Source organism: Leptodactylus fuscus, chromosome 3 (genome assembly GCF_031893055.1).
Source record: "Leptodactylus fuscus isolate aLepFus1 chromosome 3, aLepFus1.hap2, whole genome shotgun sequence".
Lineage (NCBI taxonomy): Eukaryota > Metazoa > Chordata > Amphibia > Anura > Leptodactylidae > Leptodactylus > Leptodactylus fuscus.
Genome location: NC_134267.1, coordinates 20,436,846 through 20,450,846, shown reverse-complemented (window position 1 = coordinate 20,450,846; position 14,001 = coordinate 20,436,846). Strand labels below are relative to the sequence as shown.

Genomic DNA, 14,001 nt, shown 5'->3' with positions numbered 1-14,001 from the left:
CATTTATTCGCTGAAATCACAACCGTTAGTCGACAGGCAGCCATAGTCCTCCTTACACGCCGGTCCGAGGGCTGAAGTCGAGAGATTCATCACATCTTGGAGACGTTCCTTTCCCGACAACTTAATTAACGACTCAATAAATCATTCAGCGTCTTACAAGTAAAATCCCAGGGAATCGTTCACACAAAAAGACATCGGAACTGTACACGCTTTACGGCAAGGACCAACCGCAGCATGAGTGATAGATATTATATGATTTTTTTTGACCCAGAAACAGCGCCGGTCTTGTCTACTGGTTGTGCCTGGTATTGCAGCTCAGGCCTATTAAAGTGTATGGGGATGACCTGCAATACCAATGGCAGCCTATGGACAAAAGTGGGTCCGTTTCTGGGGAGGAAAAACAGATTCTGCTTTCTAAGATCATATTATGATATAAAATTATGGAAAATTTGTAAAAATTCATGTAGATAAAAATTATGTCACGAGTGTCATCTGAAATCACAGACATAGAAGTCCTGTAAGTCGGACTTTCTCAACCGGCGATGTCAGGGAGGAAATAACAGATACCCAATGGACACCATTATAGTCAATGAGGTCCCTCGGGATCCATTGTTGTCTATCATTAGACGGAACGTTTTATTGTTTAATCCAATTTTCTGGCCCTACAACGGAACAGAAGAAAGGATTACACAGCGCTAATGTGAATGCACCCTAATGTAATATGAGCATTAAGGCCCCGCAAGCTCCCAGGACTAACCTCTGATAAGACCCTTTATAGAAATTCACCAGAGATGAGTCAGTCGCCCAAATAGCGCCCCCTTATGTTACTTAGAAAAGTTCCCCAACCATAGGCGCAGCATCTACTGGTCCACCAGTACACGAGCACTGGACACACTGGGAGACACAGAATGGGTTGTCTTCTCAGTGGTGTCCACTGACAGATGTGGAAGAGAATCTTGTGACCTGAAACCCGAACATACAGATGTCACGGAATACGTATAGATGAACGTTATTATAGTATCCCAATAGAAATATGAGATAGATAGTTATGAGATAGGGAAAGAAAGAAAGAAAGAAAGAAAGAAAGAAAGAAAGAAAGAAAGAAAGAAAGAAAGAAAGAAAGAAAGAAAGAAAGAAAGAAAGAAAGAAAGTTCAGTGAATTAATACAACATATGTGGATTATTAATCATCGAATTGCATTTTGACTGAATAAACCACATTTTTTTTTATTTTTTCACTGCCTGTTTTCTTCTTTTATTGACATATGGAGGATTTGGGTCTCTAGAATGGGGATAGACAGCTCCTTATATTGTGCTGCTGCCATTCTAGTTTTACTTGATAGATAGTTATGAAATAGATAGATAGATAGATAGATGATAGATAGGAGATAGATAGATAGATAGATAGATAGATAGATAGATAGATAGATAGATAGATATGAGATAGATAGATAGGAGATAGATAAATAGATAAATGTTTAGATAGATATGAGATCAATTTGATGCTGAACAGATAGGTAGATAGATAGATAGATAGATAGATAGTCAATAGAGATAGATCTAGTTATAAGAGATAAGATATGATAGGTATGAAATAGAAAGATATGCAATAGGACAGATAGAGATTATACAGATATAAAAGAACGACAGAGATAGATAGATAGATAGATAGATAGATAGATAGATAGATAGATAGATAGGAGATAGACAGATAGATAGATAGATAGATAGATAGATAGATATTAGATGATTCAATAAGACACACAATAATAGTACTGTGTGACATTACATTGAGGTGAAGCTCCTGGTATAACACTCTCGGAGTATACAGACACCTGTAATGATGACGCATAAAAATATTTTATCTACCAATAGATAATAAGATAATACGAGAACTTCTATCAGTCACATTATAAAGAAACCAAACAAATGTGAATATTCCCAGAAGACAAGGACAGGCCGTTTACTTCATGAAGAGCCACCACAACCCCGCAGTCTACCTTTCCCCCATGCTCTGTCCAGTAAAATCCAATCTATTGCTCGCTGTTATCAGCACCACATGAAGTCCTTATGATCCAATGCTGAGAGCGCCCCCAGACACGCACATGTGGCACCATACACTATGGAGAAGGTGTGAAACATAGAAGAGGCAGGGTCTTCACTTACCCACTGACAGCTGCACTGGGCCGAAGCAGAGGGAGACCTGGACCCAGAGGAGCAGGGCCAGCACCGCCTGCTGATGACCTACGGATGGATCTGCTGCTCTCCTTCCTCCGCTCATTCCATAACACATCTTTCATGGAGCTGAGGCATCCAGGCAGAGACCTGCAGAGCACACAGGGGGGTTAGCAGCTCACCTCCTGCACTGGTGCCTGGTGACCCCTGTAGTCCCCCCAGTAGCAGCAGCTGCAGACACATGGGCACTCACTGGTCATTGCTCCCAGCTCATCCCCTACAATGCAGCCTGCTCCCTCCTCTGCCTCTTTATATGCTCAGGATAGACTGGGAGCTGCTGCTGCTGCTGCTGATCCTCCTCCTGCCTGATCAGGCATGCATGGCTGTGCCCTCCTCTGGATGGATATTGCATCCTGATAAGGTCAAGGGGAAGACTGGGGATACTGGGATGGGAACCCCTCCAGCACTAGGGAGCAGCCTTCTGCAGGGCATGCATAGGGTTAAGCCCCCCTCCCCCAGTCAGGAATCCTCTGTTACCTGCAGCAGACATAGGACTGGGCTCCCCTGAGAAGTGAGTCCTCCTCCCACTCCTGCCCTACAGCAGCCACCTCCTCTGCTCTGCTTCACCTGGCAGGCGCGCCCCCGGGAGAAACTCCTGTTATGTCGGGGACGCGCAGGGAGGGCGCTCTCCAGGGTCCTGAAGAGAACAGAGCTGAAGTCTGTGCAGGCTATACATGTTGTATACATCCTGTACATGTAGAGTATACATACTGTATATACGGTGGTGCTAGAGCTAGGAGGTGTCATGCATGCATCAGTTATATAAACTGCAGAGCATTGCTATTATATTCCTGCCTGCAAAGCATTGCTATCACATTTATATCTGCAGACCATTGCTATCACAGTCACTGCTGCAGAGTATTACTATTATAGACAGTGCTGTAGAGCATTACTCTTATTGTCATTTCTGCAGAGTATTGCAATCATAGCTAGAGCTGCAGAGCATTGCTATCACATTTATATCTGCAGAGCATTGCTATCACAATCATTGCTGCAGAGCATTGCTATTATAGTCACTACTGCAGAGCATTGCAGTTTATAGTCATTGCTCTTATATTAATTGTTGCAGAGTATTTCTCACATAGTCATTGCTGCAGAGCATTGCTCACATATTCATTGTTGCAGAGTATTTCTCACATATTCATTGCTGCAGAGCATTGCTCACATATTCATTGTTGCAGAGTATTTCTCACATATTCATTGCTGCAGAGCATTGCTCCTATATTCATTGCTGCAGAGCATTGCTCTCATATTAATTGTTTCAGAGCCTTGCTCCTATATTCATTGCTGCAGAGCATTGCTCTCATATTAATTGTTTCAGAGCCTTGCTCCTATATTAATTGTTTCAGAGCCTTGCTCATATATTCATTGCTGCAGAGCATTGCTCCTATATTCATTCCTGCAGAGCATTGCTCTCATATTAATTGTTGCAGAGCATTTCTCACATATTAATTGTTGCAGAGTATCGCTCCCATATTTATTGCTGCAGAGCATTGTTCTTACAGTTATTGTTAATGGTGTTTTTTCCCCCTTGTGAATTGCTGCTTCCGTTGCCGAGATATCGCTGATTTTGGCAATATGCAAATGAGCTTTTTGGACCAATGAGGGCATTGATGCCTACTTTTTTGGAGTAATGGCAGTGCCCTCATTGCTCCAAAGAACTAATCTGCATATTGACAAAACCAGCAATATCTTTGGAATGGAGTCTGCGATTCACAAGGGGAAAGCAACAAATCTTGCAATTCGGGTTTCACATACTTTTGACCATGTAGTATATATGTTATGATGGGGAAGGACAACGGAATTTACAGAGGACTTTGAGACAGTCTACCTCCGAGGATTCCTCTCCAAATCCAACCCTGTGTAACCCATGGCGTAAAAACAAAGCAGGGCTATCCGGCGGGGGTTTGCTTACTATTAATCCTTAAATACATTGGGGTTAACCAGTGGTAGGTTCATGTAGCGGAATCTGCAGGAAGGTCGAGCAAGACTAAAATAAAGAAGTGTCCGCCATTGCCTCCCATGGTAAACAATAGGTGGTAGATTGCAGCCAGGATCTGGGGTTGATGCATCTCAGTCTGACCCCATATATATACAGTATATAGCAGACTCATACACTACATCAGGTATGTAGTAGGCGTATTTATACGCTGCGACGCTCTATTACATGCAAATGTAATGACTGCTCAAAAGCTACAAGTGGAGGAAAGGAAAGATTTCTGAAGACATAGAAGTAGGTGGGGGAGAATTACATGATATTACTGATCTCCCTGGTCTTTGTAATGTCTTCTGTGCTGGAGATTTCTTTCCAGATTTCCCACCAGTATTCTACATGTATTACTAGTAGGGTATTGGAGTGTATTATATGTGTCCTATGACCACTGTACCACAGACAGGGAGGAAAGGAGAGCGTTCTATGGGGGCACTGATAGGAAGGGACGTGATTTGTGTCATTGAGGTTTGGGGATGGGCAGCAGTGTCTCTCTATCTATCTATCTATCTATCTATCGATCTATCTCCCATCTATCCATCTATCTATCTCCTATCTATCTATCTATCTATCTATCTCCTATGCCATAGCTATCTATATATCTTAAGCTATAGTGTGGATCTAATAAAAGAACTGTAGGATCTAGGGCAGTGGCTTTCAACCTGCGGCACGTGCACCCCAAGAGGTACACCCTACAGTCCCTGGGGCTATGACGGCGACTGACAAAATCACTGCTGTGAACAACGAAACAAATGGTAAGTAATGATTCACTATTCGCTGCTCTGCTCCGGGCACCAAGAACTAATGTTACATCAGACCCCAGAGCAGAGAAGAAACAGAGTGTTAAGTAATAAATCCAGCTCACCGCTCTCTATCTGGACATTATACTGTGTGTTGGGGCACTTAGGGGGCCATTATACTGTATGTTGGGGCTCTTAGGGGGCCATTATACTGTGTGTTGGGGCACTTAGGGGGCCATTATACTGTGTTTGGGGCCCACAATTAGCCCCTACACTACATATAAGGGATGTGTTGAAAAGCGAGACAAACCCTTTAAACGAATTCTCCATCTGACACCGATCATGATGAAATTCAAGGATTGATGGTGAGGGGTATATTGGTCGGCTAAACTGACCAAGCAGCTAAAGTATATAGGAGTCTCCTGACTTTCCCATGACAGAAGACATCAGGGGAATGAAGGATCGGGCCAATGGATTTTAACATGCCCGATCCTTCTTTGCAGAGGAGATAAGCTGCACATATACTGTATATTCTCACATGTACATGAGTGGAGGAGAGAGACATAGCTGGGTAATAGTTAGCAAAAGTACAGGCAGCAGAAGAGATTCTTAAAGATGACCTTTCACCACCTCCGCCAGTTCATGCACTTTACATCCTTTAATAGTCGCCCCACCACAGATTCTGGCACAGTTGGAATTTTTTCTCTAGCCCACACCCTTCCTGAGCAATCATTGCTGTTAGTTTTGGTTAAGGGGATATCGTCACTCCTTAGGGAGAGCCACCATTTAGGTGTGTGGAGTCTTATTAAGCCATTTTGTGCTCCACTGTGCAAAGGAACATGGGAAGAATATGCAAATCTGTCTTCCATGATGTAATTAGGAAGACAGTGCCTAAGTCATGCAGCCCAATAGAGGGTGCTCCCTTTAACAGCATGCCCGACCTTCCCAGAGGCCTTTGCTGCAATGCAATGATGTGGGGTTTTACCAAGTACAGTCTCTCAGCCGAGGACAGCTGCTTCAATCTGATTGGATCTCTTCAGCCCGGCGCAGAGAAGACTGACTTGGCAGAGGTGGGAGGCTTCTAGACAGGTTTAAGGGGATATCGTCACTCCTTAGGGAGAGACCACCATTTAGGTGTGGGGACTTATTAAGTTATGTTAAGTCTTATTAGTTTTGGTGTCTGATATGCAGACTAGACTCCCTAATGTCAAGTGGATTAAGTGGATGGTGTCAAGTAGGAGCAGCCAAGGAGGTGTGATTCTGAGCTCTGACATTGTCCACCTGACTGGAGCCCTGAGTCACACCCCCTTGCCTGTTCCTGCCTGACCCCACCTACTTGACATTAGAGAGTCTAGCTAGTATGTCAGGCATCTAACTGGGCTGATTGCTTGGGAATGGCATGGGCTAGAGAAAAAATTCCAACTTTGCTGGAATTAGTGGTGGGGAGGCTATTAAAGGGTGTAAAGAGTTGGTGAAAGGTCCTCTTTAAGCTGGGTGTACACATTGCATAACTATTGGTTGGGCGCTCATCAGAAGCCTTCAAAAGACTACAACACCCAGCAGGCTGGAGAATGACAAGTTATAGAGATCAGACTGGGATTGTGCGGTGACATTTGGCAATCAGGCTCAGTACATAATAGAGTCTAGGACAACAATCCGCCGCCCCTGCAGACACAATATAGCAGAACTGATTGAAGTCCTCAGCTTTGTATGTAATAAGCAGCACAGTCTCAGCAGGGAGAGATCACCAGATGCGGCGGCGTTTACGGCGCGCCACACTGAGCTCACATTGCTCATCTCAGTGCGGCAATTAGATCAATATCACAACTTCTCCAAGAAAACAAACACGGCTTGTAACATGTGACAACGAGGAGATGACACCAACGGGTTAATGTTTTACATATGGGCAAGAAGGGGGGGTTTGCCTAGGACTGGCGAGATTACGGACAGGGGGTCATAGTCCCAAATTAAAGGGTGTGTGAACTTTTGCAGTTTTTATTTTTATGATTGCTCCAATGAATCAAGCTTGCATATAGTCTTGCAAAAAAAAAAAAATAAGAATCCCTTGTGAATTCAGTTCCTATGTACTGTTTCCATATTTACAGACTACAAAGCCAGTTTGTAGTCTGACCTACAGGCAATACCTATTCCTTCTGCCCCATCTTTTCGGTAAAGGTGTATGATTTCCTTAAAGGGTTTTTCAAGGAATCATAAGATGGTGAAGCCGAGGTAGGTATAAAACAAAAAAAAGACAAACTCACCTATCTCCGGTGCTCTGTTCAACAGTTCAGATCCCTTTTTCTTCCCGTGCTGGGACTCACTGGGCTGGAAGTGGAGAGGATCAAATTTAGGACTTGTTGGTGTCTTAGCATCCCTAAGTGACCTGACCTTAAGATTTCCTTTGACTAGGGTTGAGCCGATCTTGAGATTTCAGGATCGATTTTAAAATCCGATTTCTGATCATTTTCCAGCCGATCCCGATGGCAAAATTTGATCGATTGCCGATCAAGATCCGATCTTGCCTGATCCTGATCGCTCAATCCTAGTCAATGCTTCTCTATGGGAAAAGCCACTTTTAGACTTGAGATTTCAAAATCCGATTTCCGATCATTTTCCAGCCGATCCCAATCGCTCAACCCTACCATTGACATATTATTTGCTTAGGGTTTGTTTGTAGTCTGAAACCATGGAGACACACAAGTCTGCAAAGGAGCTGTATACACATAACGGTAATGATGTCATCAGGTCAACTTGCAAAATTATGCACTGGAGCAACAAAAATGGTTAAAGGGTTGCACAAGTATACACCCCCTTTACATGGGATTGGACAACCCTTCTCATGCTGCGGGTCTTCCTGCCAATATTGGTCACAAAGGTGCCTTGATGTTCTAAGAGGTTTGGGCAAACTTTGCATGAAAATTGGCATTTTAACACTTTGTGTTACAAGGTGTGGATATATGTGCGCGATGACTTGCATTCACATGTTGAGACGTCTGGATTATTTTGCTTGTGCTTGTTGCGTCCTCTTCCACGCGCCGTGATATCCTCCCTGCCCCCTGAATTATCGATGACTTCTAGGTGCAGAATTAATTAGATCTGGAGATGTACAATATATAAAATATGTATAAGGTCCGGCAGTATGTACAGTATGTATATAGTAATTATGCTAATGCCGTAGCTGTCAGCCGTCTCATTCATTATGCATGTATTGCTTTCTGTCATGGATTAACCCTCGGGTGTATTTGCTTTTCAAGTCAATTCAATGTCACACTTTTACATGTGAATTATATACCCAATGTCTGTCATGAAGGGGCTTTTTATGACAGCGCAGACTGACTGCCCACCTAAGGGTCCTCCAAATAGTCCGGGTGCTAAAACAATAATGGTCCAGAAGAAGAAACCCAAATTTAAAAGGTACTAGGGTCTATTTACAAGGGATTATTACCAGAATCATTTCATTTGGGGAGGGGAACCCAAGAAACCTCAGTTTGAAACACATCAGCACCATGGGTTTTTGTATGGTACTATAGAATAACAGTGCTGATGCGCAGCCACCAGGGTTAGGCTAGTGGCAACATGGCTGCTTTTTCTGACCAGTACCACACTCCTCTGGGGCCAATGCACTGCTGTTCCCGACTGGCCCATTTGAGCTGCTGCCCAGACACCGATCCTTTAAGTCACCTGAAGCTGACCACCAGTTGGAACGGTGGATGGAACACTTCAACCGAATGTCACAGATGAAAAGCAACAGTAGGTCGTAGGGGATACAATGCATTCCACCAAAGAACCCATTCTACTACTCACAAGATCTTCTAAGGCTCGTCAGTTCGGGCAACCGACTAGTGTCTCTCTTACATAAAGTGGCTGAATTCTACAAGAATGGACCTCTAAGCTTGTCATGTCCCAAATAGCCCCTCTGTCAAGCTGACCTCCAAGCCAACCCTTCACCAAGAGCAGATCACTGTATCACTCATATGGGCACTGTGTATACAAGGTGTTGGCACTGTATCACTCATATGGGCACTGTGTATACAAGGTGTTGGCACTGTATCACTCATATGGGCACTGAGTATACAAGGTGTTAGAGTTAAGTCCTCCATCTTTGTATTTTGGCAGCCATCTTGTAATCTTTCACATATAAACTGTATAAGTATGTATTTTTTCTGCTTAAGTCAAGGAGGCCCTTTGTTAGACTTTAAGGAATGTGATAATGAACGTTAATGCAGAGGTTGCTAATCCTTATCTCTCAAGGACCTCATTTTGAGAAGATGCAGCTGACTTTGTATATCTCTTACCTCCTTTACATGATGTATGGACACATAACCAACAAAAGTATTAATCTTATGGTATCTGGGCACTTTGTCATATTTGATGGTTTATGAAGGTCACTTAGAGTTTGTATAGACAGAATCTATGTAGCTAATTGTTAATTAAGTTGCAACATGTCATCTTATCTCTTTTGCCATGATATATACATATAGATAGTCTGGGATGTTAGCTCACACATAAGTATTTTGAATCCTTCTTTGTTTCATGGGAAAGTCCATCCCAGTTTGGAAAATTATAATAAGATGCAGATTATACCAGGCCTCAGCCAATAGCCATGTGCCAGGCTTATCTTATATCTCTATGACCAATCATGGTATACTAATTAGAATAAGCCAAGCCAGCTCTTTGTCTGTAATGTATTTAAACTACCTTTTTCTTATAATAAAATCAGAACTCTTTTGATACACTACCATCTTGTGTCTTTAATCAGTTCTCCAGGCTTAAACCAAAATGGCTGCAGTCCATCTAGGCCTGTTAATTAATTATCTAATTTGGAACTCTGCAACATACTCTTATGAGGACACTTTAATGTCCCTAACAAAGGTGTTGGCACCACTGCCTCCTGTTTGGTCCTGTTGTCTGGTCACATGACTATGCTATACATGACTATACATATACTATAACCAGGACCTGTTATGAAGGGAATCTGTAATGCTAAGAATATATGTATAGAGCTGCCTGCTTCTGGCATTGTATACTATCTAGATATCAGTTGGTCGATGGGGGTGCTGCGTGTTGGACCCCCAATAATCAATTCTAGGGACAGGCCATCAATATGAAGTCTTGGATAAGCGCTTTAAGGCTCTTCATTGCAGCCGATGCATCCGAACCTCTCTTGGCCTAATGCAGTTCATTTTTTTACTGCTCCCTTTTACCGGCCCCCCACAGTAAATGTCCATTTTATAACGCACTTACCCGATTGTAAAATGGGAGACACCACCAATAATACATAATATTCTGTGGAGCCAGGATTTATATCCAGCCATGAATACAAAATGCAAGAACTAAAATGTACTTTTTATAAGGGCACTCTGGCGGTGTTTTTGGGGCAGTGTCTGGCTGATATAATTTATAGGAACACTGTGTTAGTGTTTCAAAGGTTCATTCTCTGTTTAGTACTTTTTCATTGGGGGGAAGGGGGGGCACTTTCTGGGTCACACCGTTTGTAAGATGTATCTTTTAGCTGTCTCTGGTTATATATGTGCTGCAATAGTGTTTTGGAAGTCACTATTTGTTTATTTTACCTATATAGCGCCATCATATTCCGCAATGCATTAGAGACATTGTCAGTCACTGTCCCGTATATGGCTGACAATCTAAATTCCCTATCAGTATGTCTTGCATATTGGTGCAATGTCATGGTGTTTTTGGAAATCACTCTCTGGCTGACACAATTTTTAGGGGGAACCTATTAGCTGTTCCTACTTATATCTGGACTATATTAGTGTTTCAGTCAGTTACTCTATGGCTGGCAATGTTTATGGGGGCACTGTGTTAGTGTTTTTGGAAGTCATTATGGCTGGCACTGGTTATGGGAAATTCTGACACTGTTACTCTAGGTCCACACTAGCACTTGGGTTTCTGTTCTTCGAATCCTTTTGGGGACCTGAACAATGGAGACCCAATCCACTTAAAAGACAGTTCTTGTGAAGACCTGTGGACTTCATAGACTATAATGGAAAGGGTGGCTCTGGACACTGTGTACTGAACTAGCAGCGCTACTGTATCTCAGAGCCCATTCACATAAATTTAGTGGGTGGGAACCCTGAGATTATGGGAGCTGTCGGAGTGCTGCTAAGGCCTGGTTCACATCTGCGTTTGGTATTCCGTTCAGGGAGTCCGCTTGGGGACCCCCGAAAGGAATACCGAACGCATTGACAAGTGGTAAGCAATGAAAGCACACGGACCCCATAGACTATAATGTGTCCGTGTGTTTTCCGCTAGGTGTCTGCACGGAACATGCGGAGAGAAAAATACTTCATGAACTACTTTCCTCTCTGCATGGCCCGTGTGGACACCATGCGGAAAACACATGGACCCAATTATAGTCTATGGGGTCTGTGTGCTTTTCATTTCTACCCCATTAATATTTCGTTGCACCTTCTTCCCAATACGTGTTTTATTACATTGTAGCAGTAGAAAATACAACCTGTCCTGCAAAAAACAAGCCCTCCTATATATATGTGCTTGGAAAAACAAAAGGTTCTGGCTTGGGAATAAAAACCAAAAACACAAAAGTGGAAACTGACTGTGTCAAGATGGGGTTAATATAAGAGAGACGATTACAATACTTTGGTCATTATACATTTTATCACCTGACAACGAACCATGTAAAATGGCGGAGACAGGAGACATCCGTTACACGTATTTGTTACATCAGTTCTCCCTCTAGTGCTCGGAAACCTAATTCTACGCATGCGCAATCAGGTGGAAGCTCATTGTGACGCTCTTTCGATTGTGGCCGCTAGAGGGCGCGCGCTGCTTACAACTCTGTCTCCGGCGTTAGTAATGTATTTTCATGCCAGCTAATCACCGGGGCAACCGAGAGTAGCGTCAGAGTAACGAGGGGCAGGGGAAGCGCAATGGAGGACGGCAGACGATCTCCCTTCCTGCATTTAGACTTGACTAACTTCGAGGACGGTGGTGACAGCCGGTATGTACTCACCAGCCCCCGATCCTTGGAAGCTTGTGCTCGGCTGGGAGTGCGGCCTGTGGATTTACTCTACAAGTCCTATGGAGAGGTCAGAGAGGAGAACCCTGAGGCCTCCAGCCAGGAGGTCAGTGAGATGTATGAGGCCCATGAGATGGAGAGGCTGAGGAAGGTGAGGGTATGCCGGGAGCTGAGGAAGAAACTGCTGGAGAGTGACTGTCATCCGGGTGGTCTTGGCGTCACCTACCAGCAAGACCATCTCCAGTCCTCCATTGCTTCTCAGAACCTCCGGGACCACAGAGATCACCTTCAGTCCTTACCTGCCTCCCAGAACCTCCGAGACCACCTTCACCCCTCCTCCGCCCCCTCTCAGAACCACCGAGACACCACAGCCTCCTCAAACCAATGGGACTACTTAGATGTCACAAGTTCCCCAAATCGATGGGACCCCCGTCACAGTGCTACCTCTCCAAACCGTTGGGTCCCTGCAACTAAGGGCCACAAAGGAGAAGGAGAAATGCAAAGAAGTCTAAGTCATGTTAATCTACTTGACCCAGAAGAGCAAATTCACCATCTTACCCGTCAGGTAGAAAAAGAAATCAAGGTATCCGTGCCAGTTAGGGATAAGAAGATTGCGGCCCTGATGTTACTCAAACACCAAGAGGAGGAGATGTCCAAGCAAAGGAAATTGCAAGCCCAACAAGCCTGGGAAGACCTCCGAAGCAAGGAGAAGGTAATCCGAGAAGCTCTGAGCAAGCACGACTGGACTGACCGCCAGCAGAACCGCAGACAAAGTCCAAGAAACTCTAAACTGGAGTGGCAACTCGATGCCGTCCGATACCTGACTGCTCAGAATAACAAGGAGTGGAAGACATTGTCTCCTGAACAGAGGATCCTTCTTAAAGACGGCATGAAGAAAGTTCAAAAAGATCTACAGTCAAGGAACCTATTGCTAGAGTCGGAGGTAAAAGAGAAAGACACAAGAGAAATGGGTGGTCGTCTTCTTGAGGAACGGATGCTGCAAGCCATCAAGGCTAAGATGATCAAAGACTTACAGAATAAGAAAAACATCCAAGTAAAGAACGAATATGATAAGCTAAGACATTCTCGGCTCAAGGAGGAGGTAGACAACCAAGTCAAAGCTGAGGAGCGCTCCAAGAGGATGTCCATGCAGCTGAAGGAGCAGAGGTTCCAGGAGACGTATGAGCAGATCCAAGAGGAACGTCTTAAAGAGATTCAAGAGAAGGCATCTAAGGAAGAAGAGATGAAGTTCATGGCAAAAATCCGAGCAGAACAGCAGGAGAAAGAGCAAATAAGACACAAGAAAATGTTGGCTCAAGTGACCAACCAAAAGATTCTCCAGGCGAAAGACTCTTTGGGAAAAAGTCTGCAGAGCAAGGCCGAGCGAATGCGAGAACTGAACTTCATCAAGGAGAAAGCCCACCAACTCGTAAAACAAAAACTGGACGAAGAAGATGAAAACTACCGAAAACACATTGCACATCTCATCAGGGTCAAGGATCGGAAAAGTGACAAGGTCCTCAAGGAGAAGGAAGCCACCGTGGAGGAGGGGAAAAAGATCGCCAGGGCCTCCTTTCACATCCGAGATAAAATCAGAGAGCAGACCAAGAGCAGAACATTCGACCAGATGGCCCTGGAGGCCCAACTGAATGCAAGCTTCATGAGAAGCATCCCTTAAAGGAAGAGTCAACCCAACCCAAGAGACAATGAAAACAGATCAGACCACAGGCGGTAATTATGGTTACGAGGTGTTTATTAGAATTAAGATTGGGACCAGGTCAGGGAAGGATCAAACACTGTTAAAGGGGCTCTATCAGCAAAATCATGCTGCTAGAGCCCCACATATGCGGGAATAACCTTTAAAAAGGCTATTCAGGCACCATAAATGTTATATTAAACTACCCCCCCAGTTTTAAAATAAAATCCTAAAAAAGAATGTGCTCTACTTACGCATCGTGCACGCTGGGCGGGCATTCAGGGTGTGTCTTCTTCATCCACGCCTCCTCTTCCTCCGATGTCCTCGGGTCCCGTCCTCCT

General features: G+C 44.0%; 2 protein-coding genes across 3 annotated transcripts in view; one reads left to right on the top strand and one right to left on the bottom strand.

The window, feature by feature from the left end:
• Positions 1-2,810, bottom strand: part of SUSD4 (sushi domain containing 4) — a 65,435-nt gene extending 62,625 nt beyond the window's left edge. Inside the window, exons 1-2 of one of the 2 annotated variants that reach the window (XM_075267150.1) lie at positions 2,712-2,810; positions 2,166-2,324 (exon numbers count right to left, since the gene is read on the bottom strand). In XM_075267150.1, the coding sequence (XP_075123251.1) occupies positions 2,166-2,292 (127 nt within the window). In that variant the 5' untranslated portion in view covers positions 2,293-2,324; positions 2,712-2,810. Of the gene's footprint in view, positions 1-2,165; positions 2,325-2,427; positions 2,441-2,711 lie in introns of those variants that run through there. The other variant, XM_075267151.1, reaches the window with a different exon arrangement.
• Positions 2,811-11,826: 9,016 nt separating this feature from the next.
• Positions 11,827-13,743, top strand: CCDC185 (coiled-coil domain containing 185). Its single transcript, XM_075266502.1, has one exon. It carries the CDS (start codon positions 11,876-11,878, stop codon positions 13,640-13,642), a length of 1,767 nt encoding a protein of 588 aa, XP_075122603.1. The 5' UTR covers positions 11,827-11,875; the 3' UTR covers positions 13,643-13,743.
• The last annotated feature ends 258 nt before the right edge of the window (positions 13,744-14,001 follow it).